This window comes from Apostichopus japonicus, chromosome 7 (genome assembly GCF_037975245.1).
Source record: "Apostichopus japonicus isolate 1M-3 chromosome 7, ASM3797524v1, whole genome shotgun sequence".
Classification (NCBI taxonomy): Eukaryota; Metazoa; Echinodermata; class Holothuroidea; order Aspidochirotida; family Stichopodidae; genus Apostichopus; species Apostichopus japonicus.
Genome location: NC_092567.1, coordinates 10,168,593 through 10,194,470, shown reverse-complemented (window position 1 = coordinate 10,194,470; position 25,878 = coordinate 10,168,593). Strand labels below are relative to the sequence as shown.

Here is a 25,878-nt window from a genome sequence, read left to right as displayed (position 1 = left end):
GGCCTAAACAATCGGCCGTTTTACCGGTTCAGACCTACCTTTCTGCTATAACTAACTGCTAGTCCCTACTTTACGGTTATGATTCCGTAACAATACTGTTGACGATATGACCAATGCTCATTTCCCATTAAACTCAAGAAACACGTATCTAGTTTGAATAACCACGATAACTATTTTTTTCATCAGAGACTACCATAGCCTGCCGCATAGTTGCATCCATGATAATTTACTTGATCCAAGCGAAGGATGAAAACTTTCTCTCGAGCATTATTTTTATTTAATGAGTAAGAACATTCTAGGCCTGAGTCGGATACCCGACCGAACATTCGTGTACCCGAATCTAAAACACGAAAAACGGGTACCCGTTTTCTGTGGGGGGGGGGGTGGGGTCTCGTAACTGCTACGCGAGTGCTTTCATTATTTCATATTTTTGATTAATCAAGACACGCGAATACGTAAGACTATTTCAATGAAATAACTTTCTTGTAGTGTAGATGGCTGTTTTAATTGCTTACTATTTCTAGTTTTAGCCATTCGTAATGGTTCTTTTTCGTGTGTGGATAAAATCACAACACCGAAAACGAAAATATGATACCGGTGAAAACTACTCAAGATTGAAATCTTTAATCCATCGCAATACTATGTTACCTCTTCAAAACATAGCACATATCTTCCAAAGGATTGCCGATTTCCAGGTCATTGAAAGTTGTAAACAAGGCTACGATTTTGTGTGTGTGTGTAAAAAAAACGATGGTTAAGGCAAGATTTTTTCCCTTTGAATTAGTTTGGTGTTTGGCTAGTTTGTGGTCGAAGATAGCAGTAATAATGAAAGAATTCCATGGATATTTTAGTTCCAGCTAACTGCCTTAAAATTTGAGCGAATAAGCAGATGGTGAAGGCTAGATTTCCCCATTGACTTAGTGTGGTGTTAGGCAACCGTGTGGTCGAAGATAGCAGCAACAACGAAATTATTCGGTGAATATTTTAGTGCAAGCTAACTGCGACACAATTTAAGCGAATAAACAGATGGTTAGGCTAGATTTCAATGTTGACTCTTTGTGATTTTAGCCTACCATGTGGTCGGAGATTTGTGGGGATTTTACGCAAACATAGTTTGTCGAGTGCAAGTGTCTTTGATGTCATCAAGGAGCTAGCTCTGGTAGTCCATAGCAAGTGCTTTCCTCTCATAGTTATAGCTACTGTATACGTTCGTGCTTGCGTAAATATTGGAATTCTCAAAATTGCTATATTTTTTCATTCATTTATAAATAGAAGGAAAAACTGGCAAGGAAATTTAAGGGATGTTAAGATGGATTATAGACGGGATAACAAACAAGAAAATCCAATGCTCTTTACTAAACGTTTATTACAAATGCGATCGTTTAGCGATTAATCGCTAACACGGTCACAGCCGTAATGTATGTTTAATGCAAGTTGACTCGGCAGAAATTAATTACGGGGAATCCCGTCTTGGCAACTTTTGACATGCAGGATTTGAAATCATATTGTGGGAATCTCGCAATCCCGCGGCTAATGCGAACCTTGGATTGTAGTAACAGAAACATTCGCAAGTAATTTTTGGAAAGGTGTTTTTTTCATGTCCATTTGCATATTTATTATACATCAAAGGATGACAACTCAGTTGTTCATAACAACAGGAGTATCGCTTGAAAACGTATATTTCGGAGATGTAATGTAAGGTGGCATCGTGATCTGCCATGTATGTACACTTTACATTGTGTTTGACTAGTGACGTATATACCATTGCAGTAAGACGCACATGTACTGTAGCTCTGGGCGTAGGAACCGGGGGGCTGGGGGGCGTCAGCCCCCCAGTGAAAAATATGGGGGGGGCCGGAAGTATCGTTCCGCCCCCCCCCGCTCCGCAAGTCAGAAAACCCCTTTTTCATTTCCAAATGAGAAAAAAATCTCATTTGAAGCACCAAATTGCATCTAAGGCCAGGTGAAAATGCAAAATTCTTTACAAAATGGAGTGGGTGTTGAAGTGTGCTATATTGCACCAAATTGCATCTGAGGCCACCTGGAAATGCAAAAAAATCCCCCTCCCCTTAGACCCCTCCCCCAGGCCGGCCATCAGTCTTCGGCCCCCCACTCAAAAGTACCTTCCTACGCCACTGACTGTAGCTATTTAGTAAAATCACCCCACCCCCATCCCCCCAAAAAAGAGATACCATAACAACCAACGAGTAAATAGCACATGAGCAAGGAGCATTTATACCTGCCCTTCTGCACCCGACCACTTTCGCCTGTATTCGTTTTTTCTTAGTAACACATTCGTTTGGCTTTAACTCACTTAAACAACTACAATGAATCCTAAAACGTCTTCATTTTTTTAGACGTATGAAGACAAGATGGTGGACCATACAGTTGAAAACATTAAAAAACATTACTGATCTTTTCTTGTATTTAGGCGTTGACCGATGAATACAACTACTTGAATTGTATCTGAATCCCTCTCTTAACTACTACTTGCGAGATTAGTGGTTACTCTAATATTTAATTTTTCTTTATAGCAGTTTAGCATCTCAGCGAAAAATCAAACAAAAATATAAAGTTGAAAATTCGACAGATAACACGCGTTAAATTGAATAAAGTATACATCGTTACCTCATTAAGTATATAGTACCGATGTAAAACTGTATCGAATCGATACACAATATGTATATTGATGTCTTGAAAATTGAACCAGTACTCATGTAATAAGCATAAAGCCAACATGTTTTATGCACATTTCGCTTTGCATGTAGATTTACAGACCAAATATGTAACTTAGATATTTGTCTTCGATAGTTTAATGTTATTAAAGGGTGTCATGCGAAGGGTTGTCAAGAAGAAGCTTAAGCTCAAAATTGTACAGAACGTTTCTGAGTGCTCAAGCGGGGTAGAGCGGCTTTCTCTGGAATATATTTCAAGCCCCGTTCGTTCCACGAGGGAAGCCCCTGAAGTGTTTGCATTTGGTGATATCCTTGTTCTCTCGCAGCGATTTTAAAGCAATAGAACACAAAACAAATGTATCAATATTATAGTTATCTATAATGTATCCCAAGAACGCTGGTGGGGATCCGCTGGACTTAAGCTGCAACCTTTAAGATATTTTTCGTTCTCTTGAAGAAATTTTGAAACACAGAAATCTATATATGAGATGAACTCAATTTTCAGCGGATAGCAGTGTTAGGCCCCCGGGGGGGGGGTCAGGGGCGGAAGCCTCTGGAAGCGGCTTCATTTATTATCCAAATATCATCCGAATCTGAGGAAATGTAGACGTAAGGGAGTAACATGCAGACCGACTCTGTTTTCTTTCATTTTCTCCGTTTTTGGATTATAACTCTTACTTTGGTAAGTGTATAAATGGAAAAAAATATAATATGGTTTATCCAGGTGTGGATGTGTTTAAATATGTAAGTCTAACGGGTGGGGGGTGTTGGTAGACTCCGAGGGGCACAAAATTACTTCAAAACCTTACACAATCATTGTCGCTGTGTAATTAAGTTGCCCAAAGTGTATGATACCACTACTTTTTGGAAAGAGATTTAAAGCATCAATTGATGTGATGGCTTCTTACAAAAATATCTTATAGTGCAGTGATCTCGAAGGAGCGAAATGAAAGGAATATGACTTATCTCTTAAATCAACCAAGCTTAGCAATATTAAGTGTTGTTACATTTCTATTATTCAGTTCGTTGTTTACTATCACAAGACTTAGTTTTAGGTGTCTCCTTCATATAAAATGGTAATCATGTGTTGCTGATTCATTACTCTATTGTTTGTGAATCAACAACAATCAACAAGTCAACAGGCATCCACATAGTTGGTCAAGCCTTGAGAAAAATGTAAGAAATTTTAAGTGTGTCCATTATGACGTCATTGTGACAATACCTTTCACGTTTCTTGACTTCAAGGATGATGGAATGGATCCAACCGGAACAGTGTCTGGCATAGTGTAGCCCGAACCAAACCTATGGAGAGAAGTATAGTAATCATCGTGTAAGATGTAGAAGACGTAGTGGAATGTCCTCCTAGTCAGAGTGATTGTTTACTAAATCAATGAAGATAAACAACAAAGTAAACAACAAAAAACAAGGAAATAAATCACATCTGATTGATCATTATGATCAGACCTAATTATAATCAAAAATAAATTTTAATGGATATAGTAATGTAGATAATAATGATGATAGTTGGAACTGCTGAATTTAAATTATAAGCGGTTGATAATAATTGTGAAAAGCATAGCCGTCCACATTATCAGAATTGGCAGAATTTGTTATATGTTGAACTTTAAATTAATATAAAGTTGTTCAAGCATATAGAAATACAACATTGTACACAACAATCAGAGTAATACAGGTTCATTGTAACAACCGCCTGCTCGGATCACGTGGTTGACATGGTATGTTATTTTCGGTAAATTAATTTATTTTATAGTTTGTCTTCGTTAATCCTTCTCACTTTAAATGAGAACTAAAATGTCTGAGATTGTTAGAGGTCACTGGGAAAATATAAAATCTAAAAATTATGAATCTTAAAGCTGAAATATTGTTTCTTAATCTCAAAATAGTTTAATATGCTACATATGAAATGTTCAACTTAATGGTTGTATGACAAACCTTCAAACACTTGTACTGAAACGGAGGAAGAATGGAAGGGAGAGGGGTAGGAAGGGAGAGGAGTAGGAGGGTCGAGGACATAGCAACATTATTTAATGGGTGCAATAATTGGTCCTCCCGGGTTAAATTTCAGTAGAAAGAACACAAAATGTTACTATAATATGAAAGATGCAGATATACCAAAGTTATCTAAGTATTTATTCCAATATCAACCTTCAATAATTTGATAACATTGTACGAATTGTTATTTCGTCATTGATCTAAATCTAATTTTACAAAATTATAACAGTTAACAGTTTGTGGAGTTGATAAGAGTTTCCTTAACCATTACACAATCAAACTTTCCTATTCAACTACGAAGCCAAATATTCAACTTTGAAGCCAAATAGCAAATTTTTAGACATTAAGGCACTTGTTACAAACACACAACAACAAGAGGGCACCTGAGTTTATCGAGCATGAAATGAAATTATCTGGAATAACCGGTACCAGATAGTGAATAATATCCAATAAATATGTTAAAGTGTAGCTCAGTATCATCCTACCTTATACCTGAATTGCCCAGTTCTATGTAAAATACTGCTCCGGACAATGTAAAGAAAATATATAGGTTAAGTTCCTTGTATCTAATTAGCATAATTAACGCATAGATACTGCTATTTCGTATGTAAAACTTGTTCTTACAATCGTTAATTTTCTGTATCTATCCAGTGACTGGTTAAACAGGCGCTTTAGAATATTTCATTAATGTTATATATACTGTAAGGGCTATAGCGGACATAACAACTCAATGTACACATGAAGGCAAAATACTGGAAATAATTGTTGAACTAATAATTTATATTGCTACAGCATTGAAAACTATTTATTAAAGGCTATATTTTAATAAAAGGGTTCTTCCCGTTTAGACCCCTCCCAACGGACGCAAGTCATATTTGGAGCCCACCCCACCCCTCCTTTCCAAAGATAGCCCGAATGCAAACTGCATTGAGATTTCGATGACTTCAATGCAGTAGACTTCTGCTTGTAAGTATAACCAGAACAAGCTGTTACAATAACACTATGGCATAATAAACACAGGTCAGTCTACTATACGTGGCTATACACACCTCCAAAACAATACGGGTATTGTACTCAATGATATGAATCCACACACCAAGTATTAGAGGTATCTTAAGCATATACAGACCTCACTGTTATGAATCCACACACCAAGTATTAGAGGTATCCACGATTTTCATCATTATTGAAAGTAATCGCTATTTGGCGACCGTGACTAAAAATCTACTCGCCAAATTTCACTCGCGAGTAGGCCTATGATTGTTGTTCATGTCTCCAAAGTACAGAACAAAGGTTAGACAGTTAGGCAGATGCATGGTGCTACGTAATTGCACATTAGAAAGATATGATTCTTTGCAGTACGAAATTAAAACTTTTTCCCAACAAAAGTAAGTGTTGAACAAAGTAAAACATGACGCAGAATCATAAATATGCAGGTAGCAGGCGCGTATCCAGGATTTTCTAACCCGGGGGGCGCGAATTACCATCTAAGCGGAGCGCCACCATCGGTTGACGCGGAGCGTACAAGAAAATTTTTGGTTTTGATACCCCCCAGATCACCGGAAATGGCACTTCTCGGGCTTGAAAATGAGCAACCAGATGTACACTTTTGCCTGAGAACCAAGTATTCCCAAAAGTTTTTTTCCACCCATAACCTTTTTGAAGATTTTCACCAGTCACACTATGGATCATTGCTTTTGTAGGTGATTCTACGTCACGGCCCACAATATCCGAAAGCCCCACTTTTGAAGGTTTTAAGCCCATTATTTGTTGAGAATTTGAAAATTCCCATTTCTCGTGAATAAAAATCACTTGAAAACATACCCATGATGTTGCAAAAAATTCAATCTATGGACAAGCAATATAGAAAAACCTCCTTGAACCCCTAATAGACAGGTCAAAATTGCACGAGTAGAAGAAAGTATGATGAGGAATGGTGAGGAAATTTTGGAAAATTCCGACACAGTTAATTTCTTGGTGTAGAAATATTGCAACCTCTTATAATGGCTATTATAAAAGTTGGTTGAAGGAAATGAAAAATAGCAGATATTTCCGATATCAGGTATATCGAAACCGAACACTACACACATAGGCGTAGGTCCCGTAGGAGGCGGGGGCTGATATTGGCATTGATGAGTTGAACGCGCGCTTTGCGCGCGAAAAATTTCGGCTTTTTTCGGGCAAGTCGTTACAGCCCCAAATCCAATTTGGCTCCTACGCCTTTGACTACACACATAAACAGTTTTTTGAGGCTGTTCATCGTGGAACATGCATTTCAATGCTCACTGATATGATGTTATATCTGCTCTTTGCTTTACAAATTCGAACAGGCGTGTAGCGAGTAATTGCGAGTAGTTGGCGCGAAGCGTACAAGAAAAATGTTGGCCGAAAATGCCTCCCAGATCGCTGGAAATGACACTTCCCAGGCCTTGTAAGTTGCATCTAAGCATTGTCTATTTTGAAATTACTAGCGATGTCATAAAGAAAATTTGCACGGGGGGGGGGGCGGTCGCCCCCTTCCCGAAATGCGTCATGTTCCCCGACGACTCGGTCGAGTTCAAGACCAGCCACAGTTGGTTCCATTTAGCACAATTGTACTACAATTTATACAATTGTTTAAGTCGTCCATACACACACACGCGTTATGATAGACCATATATAGTATTTATATAGATACATTAGTGAGAGAGGAAAAATGGAAACGTCAAAAATGGAGTTGTCGGTGTAAGGGGTAGGGTAAGGCGCACACCCCCTCCGTAATCCTTGATCTGTCACTGGCTACCCTGTGTATATAATAGGGATCAACGCTTTAACTATGACTGTTCATCTTTCTCTTCCCGAGGTCTTGGCTCTCTTCTACTCCCTCCTTTTCCCCTTTTCTCTCTTTTTTCTTTTTCTTTTCCCTTCCTTTCTCTCCTCCTTTTCTTTTTTCCCCCTCCTTTTCCCTTTTTTCTTCTCTTTTTTTCCCTCCTCTTTTCCTTACCCAGGGGGCGCGCGCCCCCAACGTCCCCCCTGGATACGCGCCTGAGTAGGCCTACTGTAGTGTCTCAAACAATTAAAAATACAACATCTGTAAAATACCTACGAAGATAGCTTAGCTTCTGTTACATTAGGGCTCCTCTACTTTACTATTATATTGCATTCTTATGCCTATAGAGGTATATGCATAGAGTATTCATGTTTCTCTTCATGCGTTCTGAAAGCGTAGATTCGCGATATTTAGACACAATTACTTTACATGTTTTCACTCTATTCGCTGCTATTGACGGGAGGAAAACCCCGGATGTGCGACCGACAGTATACAATTACCCACAGATCTCTACTAACTGTATTTCCAGGAACATAACACCTCTCCTTCGGTTTCTTTTCTGTTTTATTTTCCTTTCTTTTTCTTTTTACTTGTCCACCATGTTACTATCACAATATACTTATGTTCTGTTTTAATCAGCATACCACCATGTGAAACATCGCAAATTATGACGCAATGAATTCATTTCAACAAGTGAATAACTGCTTCTTCTTTTTCCTTCTCAGCAACAAAACTAAATGAACCGTGACCATATTTACGACCTGGATATGACCCTGACAGTTGTATAAGTGTTTATTCTGATTGTTAACTTGTAGGTTCATTCATCGTGTACCGGGGATAGAAGTCTGTACTTCATTTTGTTAGCGTGTGTTACAACGATACTGTAAACCATTTGGAAGAAAGTCTGAGGGCGATGATGACAGCCATCTAAGCCTTTCTAAATTCGCTAAAAACAGTTAAGTTGCAAATTTTGAATCCATTTCTAGTTGTCGTTATCCATTATACATTTTAAACTTCGATGGAATAATTTAATCACTTTCACCTGTTCTGTGTAGATAAGAAGAACCAGTGCAGTATATAATTCGATATTTTAAATGATAAAAGATCTCATCAAACGAATCTTTCTCCCTGCTAAACACGAGCAATATTTTATCAACTTCACAGAACAAAGCTGTTCTCCATAAACTAGGCAATTAAGAACCCGCAATGTTTGTAGTCACATATTAGATATGTGAGTTACATTAAGGGCTATTTAATTATGTGCTAATTAGGCAGACTTCCATAAACAAACGAGAATTACATACAGAAAATAAATCGAAGAAAGGGAAATAAAACATTCCTTCTATAAAGTTAGGGAGAGGAGCAAGTGAGGGATGTATTAAACAACCAAGGAAATCAAGTTTACTCATTTAAAATATATAAACAAAGAATAATAATGAGAACACGTCGTAATATCATGATATATGACATATCACTGAATGGCTATTAAATATGTCGAACCAGTATTGAATGATATCATGCATTATTCCCAGCCACTGCTAGACACGGGCTGACCTACTTATCGTCGGTTTCCATGGTTACGTTGCATGACAGTTACAACATTCCAGGTGTACAATACACACGCGTGGCTCGTTTATCTTTCTATTCATTAGCTTCAACTGCCTTAGATCATCTACTATTATGCTAATTAGGTACTGTATTTACGGGAGTTCCAGGTGTGTCATATTTACTGCTAACTTATTTTACTATAGAAATACATTGACTGAATCAATCGTCTGTGCAGAAAACTATTGTAGAAGTAGAGTAGGCCTACTGTGTGTACTAAAACGGTGATGATGTTATCGGGTAGAAACGAAATTGATTTGAAGGGCTCCCTAAAAAAGATGATGTGCGAAGGTGGGGGAAGGGGCGGCGAAGGAAGGGGTGGTGGTAGGCACAGGTAAGCTGTCTGAGGGGAGTTGGGCAGAGGAGGCGAGACTAAAATTACCCAAGAGCACACCGGGCTTGGGGTAAAGTATTTAGTCTAGATAGGGAATCAAAATTCTCTGTTACATTTTGTTTATAGTCAGACCAATTTACCTCCATGGTCAGACCAAACAAAACCCCCGAAGTGTATTATTTCCAGTAATATTTTTCTCCGCGGTCACAGTTATTCACGGAATGGCGTTGTTTCACATATAACATACGTTGAGCAGCTTTCGTTCTCATATATTTCATAGCTTTTGTCTTTTTTTTTCGAGATTTGGGTGAGGCGCGGTGGGGGGGGGGGGGTGACGGGTGCGACTTAAATATATTTTTTTTTTAGTAACACGTCAGCTGTAAGTTGAAGATGTTACTGATTATGTTGTGAATGGTAAAGACGGAAAGGAGAAACTTTTACGAGGTTTGATCTGTAAGACCAAACAGGGCAAGAGGAGGAGAGAGAGGAGGGGTTGGGTGGGTGGGTGGGGGGGGGGTCTAAAATAACACTACATTGGAACGGACCAAGCAGGGACATCATGATCGAATCAAGTATGAAGTAACATTAATACGAGGAATATTAAAATATTATATAGTTTTTGTTTAAAGTTATCAATTATACAAAGTTGAAGCTCTCGGTTAATTTTGTAATTATTTTTTAAAAATTAGGTTAAAATATAAGCATAAATCATAATTAAGTTATTTTGTATAACGTTGTATTTCAAACTATAACGAAGAAAGGGATTAAATTTGAACCTTTGAAATGTATCAGATATACAGATTTGCCTTTAATGATATTTATGGCAGTACATTGTTTTAACTATATAGTTGAGTCAATTGCAATTATATATTTCCTTCTAGTTAACTTTTATTTTGTTTTAATTAGTTAACTCATTTTGAGTAACATTTTTTTTAAATTTTGACAACCAAAACTATTTTATTGGTTGCTTTTTTTGTATGAATTTCAGTTTTGCTAGAGTATCATAATCTGATCAACATTTTGAGGAGTTTATGCTATTATTATTGCTATCATTTTTCTACTTTAAAATTAATAACGATTTTCAATCTCTTTTGTTTTTTAAATTAATTGTACATAATTGAAAATCAACTATTTCGGAGGTTTCAGTCAAAATTAACAGTTATCCTTACAAAACTTTAATTTAGAATATTAATTTTACTCTCTAGAATTATTAAAATCCAATTTCCTTGTCTATATATCTCTTATTTTATCCTAATAAATATTCCTGTAATTCTAAAACCTATTTCGTTAAATTTTAACATTAACATAAACAAAGAACATTTAAACCACCGCCACCACCCCTGCACCCCTCCCTCTATTACAAACACCCTCTTAAAATATTCCCTACTTATCCATTATATTTTGTATTATTAATCATAACATTCTACAGAATTCCAATCACGATGACCTAATTATTGAAATAAATCCAACTAAACTCATTGAATCCAATCCTTGACATTAAAATACAGCAGACTTCACAGTATTTATTGTTTGTTTAATATTGATAATTTGTATTATTAAATTAATTCCCTGTTTAACTGTTATAATGATTCTAACATCTACACCGGAATACTTACCTCAGCTCCTTCAAGCTTGTACACTGTGAGAAGTAAGACAAGATGGCCGTCAACTCTTCATTAGTTAGTCTCCTGTTGAAGTCAGAGATCAGCAGCTTCTGGAGAGAACTCAGGATAGAGAGAGAGAGACCAGACTCAAGGATAAGGTTCAGACCAGACTCATCAACTCTAGGAGAGCATTCATTTAGCCACACACAGGAGATAGGAATCTACAATGAAAGAATAGAGTTACTGATAACAGAGTAGATAGAGATAAATAGATTGGATTTGGTTAGGTTTAGAATAATTATAATAAAATAAAAATAACGAAAAAAAAGATAAAGGAAAATAAAGCGATAAACTAAGACATTTAGGTCGTGTTTATTTGTAAGACGGAATCAGTTATTAGAACGGAAATAAGGGGCTGATTTTATGGGGACACAAATATAAACAGGAATAATTACATTAGATTAGAGAAAATAAAGTGGTAATGTAGGATTAAAGGGTTAGTTTGATTGTTTTACAATTAAATTATTCATTAAAGTTTTTATAGCTAGTAAGGTTTAATAAAATAAGAATGCGAGGCTACATATTTTTATTTATTAGTTAATAGGAAACAAATCTCAATGACGGGTTGAGAATTTTATAAGAAATGGGTCAATAATAATTGAGATTATCTATCTTTTGAAGAAAAATATTGATCAAATTTATTTGTATTTTTATTTAGAACTTTCAGAAGGAAAATGTAATTTAATGTTATAGGAATCATGAAAAGGAAACTTCTACTCTAACTAATACCATTTTTTTTTTATAAAGTTTAAGAGATTGGGGGAATTATATTTAAATCAATAGGTTGTTTCTTATATTTAAAATGCAATTTAGAGAAGCAGATGTACGGTAGATCAAATTCAAATTTCAAGAGAGAAGGTTGACGAGGCTTAAACTCAAATTTTAATATGCAAATTATATAATTATTGATCCAAATCCGACTATTCTGCTTGAATTATAATTATTTCTAATTAATACGATTTGTTTAAATGATGATGTCTATCTGTGTTTAGTTATCAAATTCATTCCTAAGTTACGGTTTGATTGTGACATAACTTCTATCGGATTTTTTTTCGAAATGTAGCTTTGTTGTTTCTTTGTGTTTGTAGATATTCCTAAATTGGGTATTGCTTATGATTTTAACTTTCTAAACTTTATCGTTTCTTCCAATTAAATAGTACCATCCGCTTTTTACATTTTTTTTAACAAATACTATTGTAATCTGGAAACACTTGATATCCTTGAGGGTTTGATTATACTAATTAAGTATTACTTTTAAGTTTCATCGGGTTGATTGGGTCTTCATTGAAATATCTTGTTACTATGGAGTTCATCGGGTGTGAACAGTTAGCGGAACATTTAACGTTAAAGCTACGGCTCTGGCAAACTTCTGATATTGAATGTTGCAGCAGAGTAAAATAAGTGGCGCACTTTCAATTTCAAAACCATTTTACATTTTAAATATCATGTGGCCATAAGTCTGTTGGCTTGGAAATGATGTACAGTTTTTTTAACTGGTGGGCAAAATTAAGACAAACCCAGCTGTGAGAAGAACACCACGATCTAGTTGCTGCTGGAAAGACATGGACGAAAGATTCCTTGTTAATAACTATGTATTGCATTTGATTATGATTAGACTTAATTGGAAAACTGGTTTATAGAGGCTCAAATCTCGAGGCCCTATACAGTATTTAACAAAACTACATATCACATTAAGTGTCAGGTATATTGGCAGGAGTTAGGTTATTCAACTAATAATCAGTTATTAAATAACATTATTTCAGTCAGCCTGCTCGGTAAAAAGCTGCAGATTTCTCACATACGTGGCTCATATGTCCGACCTGGTAGATTTAGTAAGTTAGGTGATTACAATAATAATTGTGGAATGTTATAGATTGACTTGTATTCACGCCTAGTATAAGCCTATATTATGTATGAGTAAAATCGAGTTGAACCATTTTCTGTGATTTAAATTTTTTGAAGGGATAACAAAGTTCCAAAGATTGTATATGGATACTTTTTGTTAGCTAGAATGAATGAAGTAATTGTTTTCAAAGTAAAGGATAGGCATCAGCCCACCTAGAATGTTAATCGCTGGTTTTATTCTTCGCTTAATTTAAGATCCCTAAAGAAGACTCAGTGTCTCGATTGTATTTTATTAAATTCCTTTATATTTAAGATATGCTTTAACTTGGAATTTTTTGATAATCAGTCAACAACTATAGGCTAAGATTTGTATTATTTATTAGTGAGGTTTGCAAAGCATGTCCTCTTGCTAAAAGTAGTAATTCTAGCTTTTCGCGGGTGATGTTTGAGATATTTAACATAGCCTAACTGTATTACTAGTCTAACCTATAGCCTAATTAAGTTTTGCCTGGCCTTTGTACACATCCTAGCCTATGCCTCTATACCATACCGTCAAATTATCTCTCTGATCAATAATTACTGTTTTAACTATTCACAGCGGTTCCTCAATGGTAACAAACAACTCCCACGAATATACTACGTACTATGCAACTCCACTGATATAACACTAAACCATTCATTGTCAGTGATACTGCAGCTAGATGTGAACAGGTATTCAATAGCATGAGTCACTGATATTCATATACAGGTGTTTCCCAGCTGTTCGCGGGTGATGTTTGAGATTTGTAACAGACATTTTGGCGCCACTAGAAATAAATGTACGTAACGTTATGCATGTCTGGTGGAAACAGACAGTTTTAAAACTGACGTCAATTGGATATGTAGTAAGGAAGGGGTCGAGGAAGTGAATAATACAACACAACCTCTATCAAGTAGATCAAACTATCATTGACATTTCCCCTAGGGGTGGGGTGTTAGTCCCCAATCAACGGTTACAATTTGGGCCAAAAGCATGGTTTGTACACATTCCCCCACCCTAATATCTGCTAGTGGATGCATAATCAAACAATAAACACAAACGTTTGAATACCGTCTGTTTCAAATAATGTGAAGGCAGGCGTGTAGCCATAGGGAGGGGGGGCAGAGGACGACCGCCCCTCCCCCTTGAGAATATTGTTTGTATTTTTTATGATGTGGCTAGTAATTTCAACATAAAAAATGCTTAGATGCAACTAACAAGGCCTGGGAAGTGCCATTTCCAGCGATCTGGGAGCCATTTTCGGCCAAAATTTCCTTGTACGCTTCGCGCCGACACATGGTGGCGCTCCGCTTAGATAGTTTGCCTACAGACTTCGCCCTCCCTTGGCAAATTCCTCGCTACGCCCCATTTAGAAGGAGTACATGTTTAATCCCCTCCCGACCCAACCTCTTTTTTAATGAATTCCATTCCCTGCCAGTGCTGGATTATTCAGCTAAATCTTTGTACCAGCAAAGAGAGTGTTAGGCTATCAAACGATGTATTGTCTTTTCACGTACCTCGTAATTGCTCAAATCTATAAGTACTATGTAGATATTTCATCAATAATGTTAATAGTCAATTCATGTAGACCCCCCCCCTCCTCTTTCTTCTTCCCTTTAATTAGTACCATCCTCATCAAGAAAAGTACATTTTTGGATATAAAATAGTTGAAATTTATATCGACATTGTGATATTAAAATTTCTAGTGAAAAGGCAAATATTTAAAACCAAAAAAGAAATCGACATTTTATGCGAAGGGAATTAAAGAAGAGGTCGAAATAAATCGAAGAAGCTTAATTTTTAGATAAAGTAGTCTAGTGTTGAGAATTTCGGTTAAATTAAAGAAGGCAATTTTAAGACAAACTTGATATTCAAGAAAAGGGTTTCAATTTGGAGAAAGGGTTGAAATTCCCAAAAATATTCAAAACTGTCGGGATAAAGTAGTCAACATTTTGATATGGAAATTTGGAAAATGTTCAGTATTGATGTGGGTCACAGTAATGACGAAATGTGTATTGTTTGCAGGGGTGTATCCAGGATTTTCCACTAGGGGCGTTAGGCATGAATGATCGCCGTCCTGGGGGATGGGTCTAAGGGGAGGGGTGGACAATTTTTGCTTTCGAAGAAGGGCTGAAATGCAAAATGGTGCCATATGTGATCCTTTTTTTCGACCTTAATAATAAGCAACATTTCCAGTAAAAATGGACACAAAATGCACAATTTAGTATGGCTGGCATGTCACTTAGTGTTTGTAAAACTTGTGACCGACTGGGAAATCTGGTGATTGCCAAGTTTCACCATCAAAGCCTTTAAGAAATTTATGAATTTTACTTTAGTTTATCAATGATTTACAACATGAAGTTTGGCAACAACAGCAAAATGGTCTGATTGTACAGTGGTTGCATTACTGCTAAATTTGACTGAAATTGATGCAGAGATAATTACTTCTCTTCCATTGGGTTAAGAAATGTCATCCTTCGTGGATGCTTGCGACTGTAGATGTTGAAACTTCGAACCGGAACGGAACCACTCACCAGCGCATCGTGCATAAAGGTGACTGACTGATTTCTTTCCCTACAAAGATGGGGGCATTGAGTAATAAATCGCTGCAGTTTAGGTTTAGCCACATTCTGATAAAAAAATCTGTGACATTATAGGTATTCTTTTAATGTCAATTATCAAAAAAATTATTTAACGCATTTAACTATTATCTAGAAAAAATGTACAAAAATTGTTTAAGTATGACTTAAATATTTATAACATAGGCATAATGAATGCTTTTATCTGCAAGATATTTAAAATCTTGTGTTCAGTGTTGTTTGCAAAAAAAGAGGTTTTGACGCGAGCGGTCGTTGCCTAAAAATTAAATACTATAATACTATAATAACGTCTTATCGTGTTAGCAAAGTATGATTAGTAATTTGAAAATCGAGGTCAAGAAAAATTGTACACAAAAAATTTGAGGCATTAAAGGTCAGCAGAAATAAATTTCGTGAATGGACAAGTCAAAATTTTTGCCTCGATAGAGTAACCTCACGTGTTATGCACGGAGCTATTATGGGCTTCCCTCAGGCAGCCCAGAGGCCTTATACACGCCCTGTGCTACGCGATAATACAAACACAATTACCATCTATGTTTCTAAAACTATTATGCCGCCGAAGTTCGCCAGAACCTTTTTTTGGCAAACAAAAAATAAAGCATACGGGAGGGGGGGGGGGGGGTTGAGCGATCACCGACATCTCACATAAAGGTCGTCATCAATTTTTTTTTTTTTGCTAATCTTTTTTTTTTTGGTGACGACCAATAGGGGGGCGCGCGCCTGTTGCGCCCCCCTGGATACGCCCCTGGTTTGTTTAATTGGGATGCCTCCCGACCACCTCCCCAAACCATTCATTTTTTTTGCTCCCTTCCTACGCCAATCAAGTGATTTGTCACATGTCTACATAGATATGGGGAAGGGTGTAGAACATAAAGGAGGAGGTACATCTTGTGGCTAATTTGTGTATATTTCTGATTAAGTCCATAAGCGGTCAGTTTGCCTCTCCAATCCTGAAAACGGATCAACTCTCCTGTATGGTTTAGTACCCAGTAACGTGGGTTCACATTCAAAACTTCTCCCGATCAATTTAGGAAGGGGAATGAACCTTTATGGTCAGACTATATGCAGTGGCGTCACCAGACTTTTCAGTCTGTGGGGGGGGGCACAGGGGGCACCAGCATTTGATGGGGGGCACTTAGGTGGATACGGATCGCCGTCCTGGGTGGGGTCTAAGGGGAGGGGTTCCCTTCCAGGCGCGGCGGAACGGGAAAATTATTGGGGGGGGGGCTACGGTGTAGAGACTATCTAAGCGGAGCGCCACCATCGGTTGGCGCGGAGCGTAGAAGAAAATTTGGGGTTTTTCAAACCCCCAGATGGCTGGAAACGGCACTTCCCGAGTGTTTTATGCTGCGAATACCTAGCCCTAAAATAAGGGGCTCAAGCCTGCAATTTCTCAGATTGCACGTAAAAGTCTTTAAACACATTGTAATTTGTATATTCGATGGTGTTTTAAGAGAGTAGCTATTACTCGTAGTGTACACTGCAAAAACTCCGGTGTTAACATTTTGGATTTAGCTTGTCGGTGTTGAATTCAGTGTTGATTTGACACCAAAGAGAATGCAATCTGACCTTCAACCTCGTTCAGGTAGAAGTTTCAGCCAATCCCTTTCCAAGTTACTCTCCTTAACGCGTAAATACATGATGTCATAGAAATCGGGACTCCTAATTGGTCCATAGTAGTGGCAGTAATTATCATATCGATATTGTCGGCGAAGCTGTTACAGCCAAAGTTGCGCAAAGCAGACGAGGTGCAAACGAAGGGGGCAATATGTTCGTTTATTTTCGAAATGAAGAAAGGAAAGTTGTGGTGTTCAAGGAATTCAGAGATTTGATTGAAACAGGTATGCATTCTTTTGGAGATAAGCTGTGTATAGCCTATAGGTTTTAACTTTCTCGTGAAATGATAGGCAATCCACGGAGGCAAGGGAAGGTTGCCTTTCATAACTTCATCATAGGCAGATGCCTAACGGAAGCCTATTGCGTAACTTAGGCCTAGGCTAATTGTTGCCGAAGGCCCTAAAGCCTCTACAGGCCCAAAGCCTAGGCCTATAGATCATTTGTAACGTTATAAATCATTGCGTAAGCCTATAGAACTGGCAGTTTAATTACTACTTTCCCTTGAACAGGGCTGTGTATCACTATTATATGTATCACTTTTAAATTAAGAGTACTTCTTTCCCTTTTACTAATTCAATGTGAAATGGAGAGTGATAGTTATACCATTAGCCTACTCCATACTCCATAGACTCGAATATAATGCATGTATGATGTAGCCTAGCCCAGTTCAAAGGGTCGTCGACGACTTGACCTAGCCTATATGTATAGTTTACGCCCCAGCTAGTTTAACTTAATAAGGACGTACCCCTACTGTAAGTTGAGGCCTACAGTTCTATTGGCCACCAACAAAACTAGGCTAAGACTAGAGTAAGGCCCTTAAATAGCCTCACACTCATCATCACACTGATTATAATGCAAGCAATATAATTTTGAGGTGGGTTCTCAATCGTTTCGTGCTGCATTAAGCTGCTGTCGAAAGACATAATAAATAAGTTGCATTGAATCTCTTGCTGTTGAGCATGTCTAATCATCTCTGTGTTCATGAATAGACTTTTTATTATAAGTAGTTAGTAGGCTTAAATGAAATTGTTACACTGGAAAGCCATAGGGCATCAAATTTCATGCCTAGTAGCTTGCATCCCTCAATAATCCACAAGAACATTTGATGCAGATTTAGCCAACACAAAGACCAAATATGTGATAGGCCTTATATTATTTCCAATATTTCCAATTGATGACAGACTGCATATCTTAGATTAAAAGAAACTATGTAAGCTTGTTTGTTATGTTGGTTTTGGCCAACTTTTGACTGCGAAAGGAAGCATATGTCTAGCGTACATGCTTAGAAAGGCAAAAAAGTAGATAATTTTGAAGCACTCCATTACATATTTACATTGTCAATCTTGATTTTCAAAGTAAAACTTGTACTGCAGGTCTATGTGATTTTACTGTAGGCTTTTTCTGCAAGGCATGTGTAGGGTGAATGTATTGCAGTCTATATGGTAGTTTTATTACCATTAAATGTTGGCTAATTGCCTTGTTAGGGCAAATTCATAAAAAATCAGCAGTTTTTACCATTTGAATTACAAATTCAGACAAATGAAGCTCCAACTTTTGGTCACTATGTTTCTGTTTGTATACTATCTTGCAAACATGCAATTTGCTGAGAAAAATGACTTTGAGCATGAGTTAGACATGATGCTCTCTGTGCAGGCCAACTTAAGGGAGTAAATTTAATGATACAAGGTCAAGGGCTGTTAAATTTAATGCGTACAGACCTATTTCAGGGCTTAGTCCTAACAAAATAGACTTAAGTATATATGCATGACTAAATCAAAAGTATGATACTTGCTGGTTTATTCTATTTTCTTTCATATATGATACAGCAAAGAAGAAATTCAAAATTGCTGAAGATGAGATACTTGTGGATAGAAAAGGATGGAGCAGAGTTTGATGAAGATTCTCTTGTACCTCTCCTTGAAATGGAGCCAAACACAGCCATCATGGTGTTAAAGAGAGGTGAAAAGTGGGGTTAGTGGCAAATAAGGAGCTACAGACAATGCAAAATACTCTGCTTACATGAATAACCTGATGTGTTTCCAATGGGAAAATGAAGGTTAGTGTGGTGGGATCTCTGACATTTCCTTAATTAGGAATAAGCCTATACCTTTTGTCACAGAAAAGATCCCAGAGGTTCCTCAAAAATGACATTTGTTGTTGTTTTCGCCTCGTTTGGTGGATAACACCTCAGACTGGCTCCTTGATCCCCAGCATTTCAAATTGGGAATTTTGTTTTATTTCCATACCACATTGAGAGTAGTGTGTAAGCATAGTTTATACAGTGGCAGTCACAATCATATGGTCAAGATAACAAGGGTTGAACGTTGAATTTTGACTGCAGTTTATCAGCGTTGTACTGTTTTTCCCATAATTTTGGCAATTCCCAAACGCAAAACACAGAAGATTTGAAGAAATGTCTCATGTAGTGAGGGTATATGCAAGTACAGCAAAACAGATAAGACTTAATTGCAACTAAGGGGTAGCAGCTCTGCGGCAGTTTTAATGTCTGGTTCTTATGGCTAGTTCTGTGAAGTTTTGAAATCAATGTGTTACATTAATTGCCATTTTTTGTGTGGTTGTAGGATTGATTACTGGTTAACCGATTGAAAAATTTGACCGGTTATCAGTTCATGGATTGTTAGAAAATGCACATTCCTATTCATTACAAGAAATGTGTTCACCTATCTCTAGCTATGTGCTTAACAGCAGATTTTCTTTTATTTAGTATCTCCAGCAGCTGCAAGGGTTAAAATAGACAGCAATTCAGATACTGATGTAATTTCTGAGGAAGATGATACTCAAGATTATGCTAATCTTCCCTCCACCAGTTCTGCACCTCCCATGAAAAGATTTAGGGAAACAGTCTAAGCAACAACAGATGAGGCAGCTGAGGTAATCACATTTAAACATTTCTTTTAATGTTGAGGGCTTTATACCATTCAATGGAAACCTGCAACATGGCAAAACATTTGCTCCAATTAGAAAGTTTTGGTATCCGCCTTAGCATGTAACAATCTTTGTGAAAATGTATTGTATTTATTAATAATGCTTGAATCCACTTTGCTCCCAAAGACTTTGGATATAGCATAAAACAACTCAAGAAGCTGCATACATTGGTGTTGGATTTGGGGTTTGACATCTGGACTGAACAGAAATATTACTTTTGAGATTTTCATATTTGCTATTAATTTGCAAGATTCTGAACAGTCAATAACCTAACAAATTGATGTAGCCTTAAGCATTATGGGTTGAGGTGGGTGTCACCAATGTAAAATATGAATGGATTTGGTGGGAAAATAAGTGGGACTGACGTTTTGATGCTGGGAAGATCTCCTGTAGAAGTCATCTCTGGATTTGGAATGGTCTTTGGGTATCCAATTTAGGATTTCAAAGGACATTAGAAAACAATAATACTAATATTAAAATAAAAAGAATGAAGGTCTTTTACTAATTTATGTTACAAAAGCTCTAATTATGAATCTCTAAAGTTCATTACAACTTTCAAGAATCCTTGTATTTTTTTCTACACTTTATTAAAGCTCATAAGTGCAGTTCTTCAAAAAAAGTGCAAGTGGAGCCACTGTTTTAGCTGAATACAGAGCCCAAAAGTATCTGAACGAAAAGTCCAGGAGATTGTTGGTAAACATTGTAGTTGCTAACATGATGGAAGTACATGGGTAAGTTTTATTTTTGTAGTTGTAAACATAGAAAATCATGATTGCTGCAATGAAATGTTTAAAACTTTAACATGTCTATGAACATGGATTAATTGACACATGTAAGTATGTAAGTGCTCCATTGATGAAACATTTAGCTGGTCAACCCATGAAGATAGTTGGGAAATTGGAGAGTGGCAGTAACAATTTCTGACTGCCACACTTGTGCCAATTTTTAACCAGGCTAATTGGTATGTTCCTGTTACAGAATGAGTTGTCTGTTGCTTTGTCAGATCTGATCCTGAGCTGGGGATCCATTGTAAACTTAGCCTTAAAGATCTGCATTGGCCCCAAATTAGCACAATAATAGAAAAAATGTGTTTGCTTTCAAAAAACAGTGATGTGACATGATCAGTATTAACCATTGAACACCAGGTATTGCTTTTCATTTTAAATATTCTCCACAGACAATACCATATGCTGAAAGACACATGTTATTGAAATTGTGTACACAAACTTAGTTGGGCTAACCCAGGCAGTTCAATTTCATTATGTTAGAAACTTTCCTAGTTCATAGCATGTTATATTTGGGAGCTCTGACCAATACAGCAGATAGCTGAGCGCCTTTAAAGACCCCTTTCTCCTCTGTGCAAGTGAATTTCAAGGCCCAGGTTATTAAATTCAGCATTGGTCCATTGTTGTTTTTAAGAATACACAACATTTGAACTGACCAGTATTGCAGGTTTATGGCAGATTTGTGGTGAGAGAAAAGGGCCTTTAAGTAATCACTCATTTAGTAAGGCAAACATCTAATACACTAATATCACACTTTATTATGATATAATATACTATTACACCATATTATAATACACTTTATTTCCCCCTACATCTACCATCACAGACGGACGCCACCTACGGTCACAAAAAGAAAAAAAGAAAAATGCAGTCGGTATTGTCAACCTGTTTGAAAACCTTCAAGACCCATACACACCAACAGGTCATGTAAGTAATTAATTTAAATAAACTGCAGGAGGACCCAAGACCCCCACCAAGGGTTTTTGGATTAAACACTCGCTGTCATAGGGACATTATTGTAAATTTTGGAACTATACTTCAAAACAGTTGTTCTGCAGTATCATAGTTTAACATTAAATGCAGGGAAAAGGCATACATGCATAGGAGGGGAAATGGTTTGTCTAATGCAGGGCCAGTCAAATTTTACATTATAGGTATCATGATCTTTCCAGGACAAGAGGAGAACTTTTTTTTCTCACTTAAAATGTTGGGACATGCATGATTTGGAACTGGACATTGCCATGGAAAACATTTCATCTCCCCCCCCCCCCCCCCCTTTGCAATTCTTCCTTTAGATGCCCATGACTTCAGTAGAAACAGAGGAAGTTGTGGTTAAAGGTCTCTTGTATAAGCGCTGTAGTTTTGCTAGTTCAAACTAAAATTACTGCCACATACTCATAATTTCTGAGAGTGTTTTTGATAGTAAAGATGTCTTGGAAGCTACTTATGAAAACTCCTAGCAATTTTCAACCTACAGCTTAACTTGGGAAATGCTATTAAGAAATCTCCAACTGGAGAGTGGTACATAAAATGAACCACAGCTAGTACTAAGTACATTTCATTATTATTTTCAGGAAGCTTTTTATGATGAAAGAACCAAAGGAGGATTCCTTGCAGCAAGGATAAAAAAACGTCAATAGAGGAGAACATCATTCTGAACAATCAAACATAACTCCAAAGGACCCTGCCTGCAAGCAAGATGGAGACCCCATGCTTAAAAGGCCATTACCTGCTGTGTCTGATAACCTGCAATCTGAAGATAACACTACAGCAGATGTAAACTGGATGAAACATACCCCTGCTGTATCTACAGATTCTAATTTGGTCTTTGAGAGGATGAAAAATACTCTATTAGTGAGGAGAAACATGGTCAATGCTATGAATTCAGCAGGGCATATAATAGAGGAATTTCCACAATTCAAGATTACTCGAGGCCTTGTGAGTATGACACAAAGTATTCTGACTGGTGTCATGTATGCTATTAGACTGGATTGCATGCATTTACAAGTGTACGGGGGAGATATGTCTGTCATGGGCATGGACGTCGCTAGAGTGGGTGTGGGGGGTTGCGACTGTCGCACTTCAAACTTTCCAACTGTCGCACTCTCATTTTCACATATTCTTATAATTTGCGAGTGACCTAACATTTTCGGTCAAAATTGACCTTCAATCAGTCATTTTCACCACGTTTTCTTTGTCAAATTGAGACATTGTATCTCGCGATCCTTATACTCCACCATAAAAAACTTTGTTAGAGTTTTGTTTGTAGCACACTGTTTTACAAACCATTGTTTCATGGATTTGCTGTGAAAGAGGCAGTACCTCAGCAGACTTATGTCAGGAAAACCAGTGAACTTGTTGACTTCAAACCACTGTCATTACTGAGGATTCAATCCAGATGTGATCATACACTTATGTCTGTCCAAGGCACATAATTTTTCAATGAGTTAATTTTGTACATTTTTTGGCTGAAGTAACCCAGTCAGTGTTCGTTTCTAACAATTGTTTTTATATGTGAACAGTTATTAAATTGTTTCGCCAGCTAGAATATTAGAGAACATGCTACAAATTACCTTTTAATCAGTGTTATGTGATTGCCAATGGTTCAGTTATGTTCAAACATATAATTATCAAAGTAACACTGTGTTATAGTTCAAGTGTAAAGATATGAATACACAGTGTACATTGTATACATACATCCGGGTATTAAAGTGTGATACCATTGGTTTCCATGCATGTGTTTATCAGTTTAAGACAAAGGTATAATATTAACTTTAAGCATTTATAATATGCAAGCATTATGATCTGATTTATCTTCATTAAAAAATAAGATTCTAATCAGTTTATGGGCTTGCTCATGTTAAACAAGCTTTTGTTCATTCCGGTTTATGCACTTAATAAGGTGTTTTCTGTACAACTGATGCTTCTAAGATGAATATAAAAAACGTGTAACACATTTAAAATGGCATCTATGGCTTTTATCTGTTGTTTATTGCTTATGCGTATTGTCCAGCCCAGACTTGGGCGATACCTTGGAAAGGTGTTTTACAAAATACAGAATTAACACGATCTGGATTGGATAAAAAACTTGCAATTCAACATCAGTGGGAAGATCTAAATAACACCATTTTTGGTGTTAAAATCAATTCAGTTAGTGTTAATTTTACACCAACCAGAGTAACAATATCAACACCAAAGATAATGAATTTAACACCCTTTGTGGTGTAAAGAAAAGGATTCTCAACTTGGTGTTAATTTAACACCCGCTGGTGTTGGCAAATATGCACTCCAAAAAGAATACAAATTTAACACCATGGGTGTTAAATTTAACACCCGAGTTTTTGCAGTGTACTCGCAAAGACGTTTTTGAGTGTAGTAAGGGGATGTTGGAGAACTGGCTGAAATGAAGCAAGCCATTGGCCTAAGACGAAGTTGTGTTGCGCTTACCGGTACTCACACTCACTGCTTCCACTTTTCACGGGGCGTGAAGACGCGGTTGGGGTGACAATGTGGTCTATAGCCAGGGGACGTGCCCCCAGCATTTACTAAAATTATTACACCTATATAGTATACGTGTGCATCGGACAGATCGACAAGTATGCATTGAAAAATGGGCAGATGCACGTTTCAGAGCCTTGGTAAATATTGAGGGGGCTTATCATGCATTTGCCCCCTCAACTTTTTCATTGAGGGGGGAGGGCTGAGCCCCCCAAGCCCCCGGTTCTGCCGCCACTGCCCCCTCCCCTTTGGAAAATTTACGAATACGGAGGATGGGCTGGATGCAAAATGCTGCCACATTTGATGCTAAATTCGATCTGAAGATATCTCCAGAAATTGCTATTTTTGAGGTAATAATTTTAACAAGGCGCAGAAATTTGCAGAGGATATGAACCACATGCTGTCGATATTATGCCTAACCCTATCAATAGAACCTACATTTGTTGAATTAATGTGTGCATGACCCCCGACTCCTTTCTTGTCATTCTCGTTTTCGCCCATTATCTATTAAGATGTAACAGGTTCCAGCATCGTTATTGGCTCCTATCAGGGATCTCACCATGCAATCCAAAGTTTGATCACACATCGAGTATGGCTCAGTATGCAGGTGTGAACATTCGCCATTTGTTCCTACAAGCATCTGACCTCAAATGACCTCTGCAGCCCCTACACAACAGGGTTAATATATGGGTCCACAAATATAGGCAAGTATGGTGCCTGCGGACCCTCGCATTCTCACATTTCGTCAGCTCCTAACCTGTCAACCTCAGACCAAGGCAACATATTGCAGTACCCTCCCTTCTCACAGTCATGTAGCTCGCGAAGCGGACGTGTATATCCGCTGGTATGGCGTGAGCACTGACACATTCAATGTAAATATCGACACCTGTTGTGATGGCGCGGGTTACGACTTCGATACCCGACGTTCAAGGAAAAACTTTTTCATATTTTCGCAGGTTATTTGAAGAAAATACGAATTACTGTGCTTCTTTGTCCTTATGAAAAACCAACTCAGATGATGGGAGTTGAATATAACAATATATATAGCCTATATATTTTTTTACCAACCCAAATCTCAGATGGGGGGGGGGCACTCGGGGGGCACTAGGTTTTCCAGGGGGGCACGTGCCCCCCTGGCCCCCCCTTGGCGACGCCACTGACTATATGTGGCGAAAGTTATGATGGTGTTGCTGTTGAGTCGTTGAATGCAATTCCATGTAGGGTGTTGTGCAGGGGGGGGGGGGCCTCCGGCAGAAACAATTTTGAGGCGTATTTAGACTATAAATGTCGTCTAAACTTAAGGTTGTGCTAAAGAATACTAGTGTAAAGTTTGAAAACTGAACTAACCGATGTTAAAATCACTATTGTTCAATTGCATGGAAAATCAGAAAATACAGTCTTGCCCGTCCAGTTATTTGGTAAGTAGCCGTTGGATGGACATGTTGCCCAACCAGTTATTATTCTTATA

At 37.5% G+C, this 25,878-nt stretch overlaps 2 protein-coding genes and 1 long non-coding RNA gene across 13 annotated transcripts in view; 2 read left to right on the top strand and 1 right to left on the bottom strand.

Moving 5' to 3' along the window:
* Window positions 1-25,878, top strand: part of LOC139970087 (uncharacterized) — an 853,056-nt gene that overhangs the window by 574,205 nt on the left and 252,973 nt on the right. The gene's annotated exons all lie outside the window — the stretch shown is intronic.
* LOC139970058 (uncharacterized) overlaps window positions 1-25,878 on the bottom strand; it is a 354,811-nt gene that overhangs the window by 268,544 nt on the left and 60,389 nt on the right. For all 3 annotated transcript variants that reach the window (XM_071975675.1, XM_071975674.1, XM_071975676.1), the window contains exons 5-6: window positions 11,053-11,261; window positions 3,898-3,977 (exon numbers count right to left, since the gene is read on the bottom strand). In XM_071975675.1, coding sequence (XP_071831776.1) covers window positions 3,898-3,977; window positions 11,053-11,261 — 289 coding nt within the window. The remainder of the gene's footprint in view (window positions 1-3,897; window positions 3,978-11,052; window positions 11,262-25,878) is intronic.
* Window positions 17,041-24,269, top strand: LOC139969360 (uncharacterized). 3 transcript variants are annotated; one of them, XR_011793702.1, is made up of 5 exons: window positions 17,041-19,152; window positions 19,907-20,073; window positions 20,721-20,858; window positions 21,739-21,839; window positions 22,487-24,269. It is a non-coding gene; the product is annotated as an uncharacterized lncRNA (long non-coding RNA). The 3 variants fall into 3 exon arrangements; XR_011793701.1 differs by having other exon boundaries at window positions 17,041-19,237; XR_011793700.1 differs by lacking the exon at window positions 17,041-19,152 and having other exon boundaries at window positions 19,287-20,073.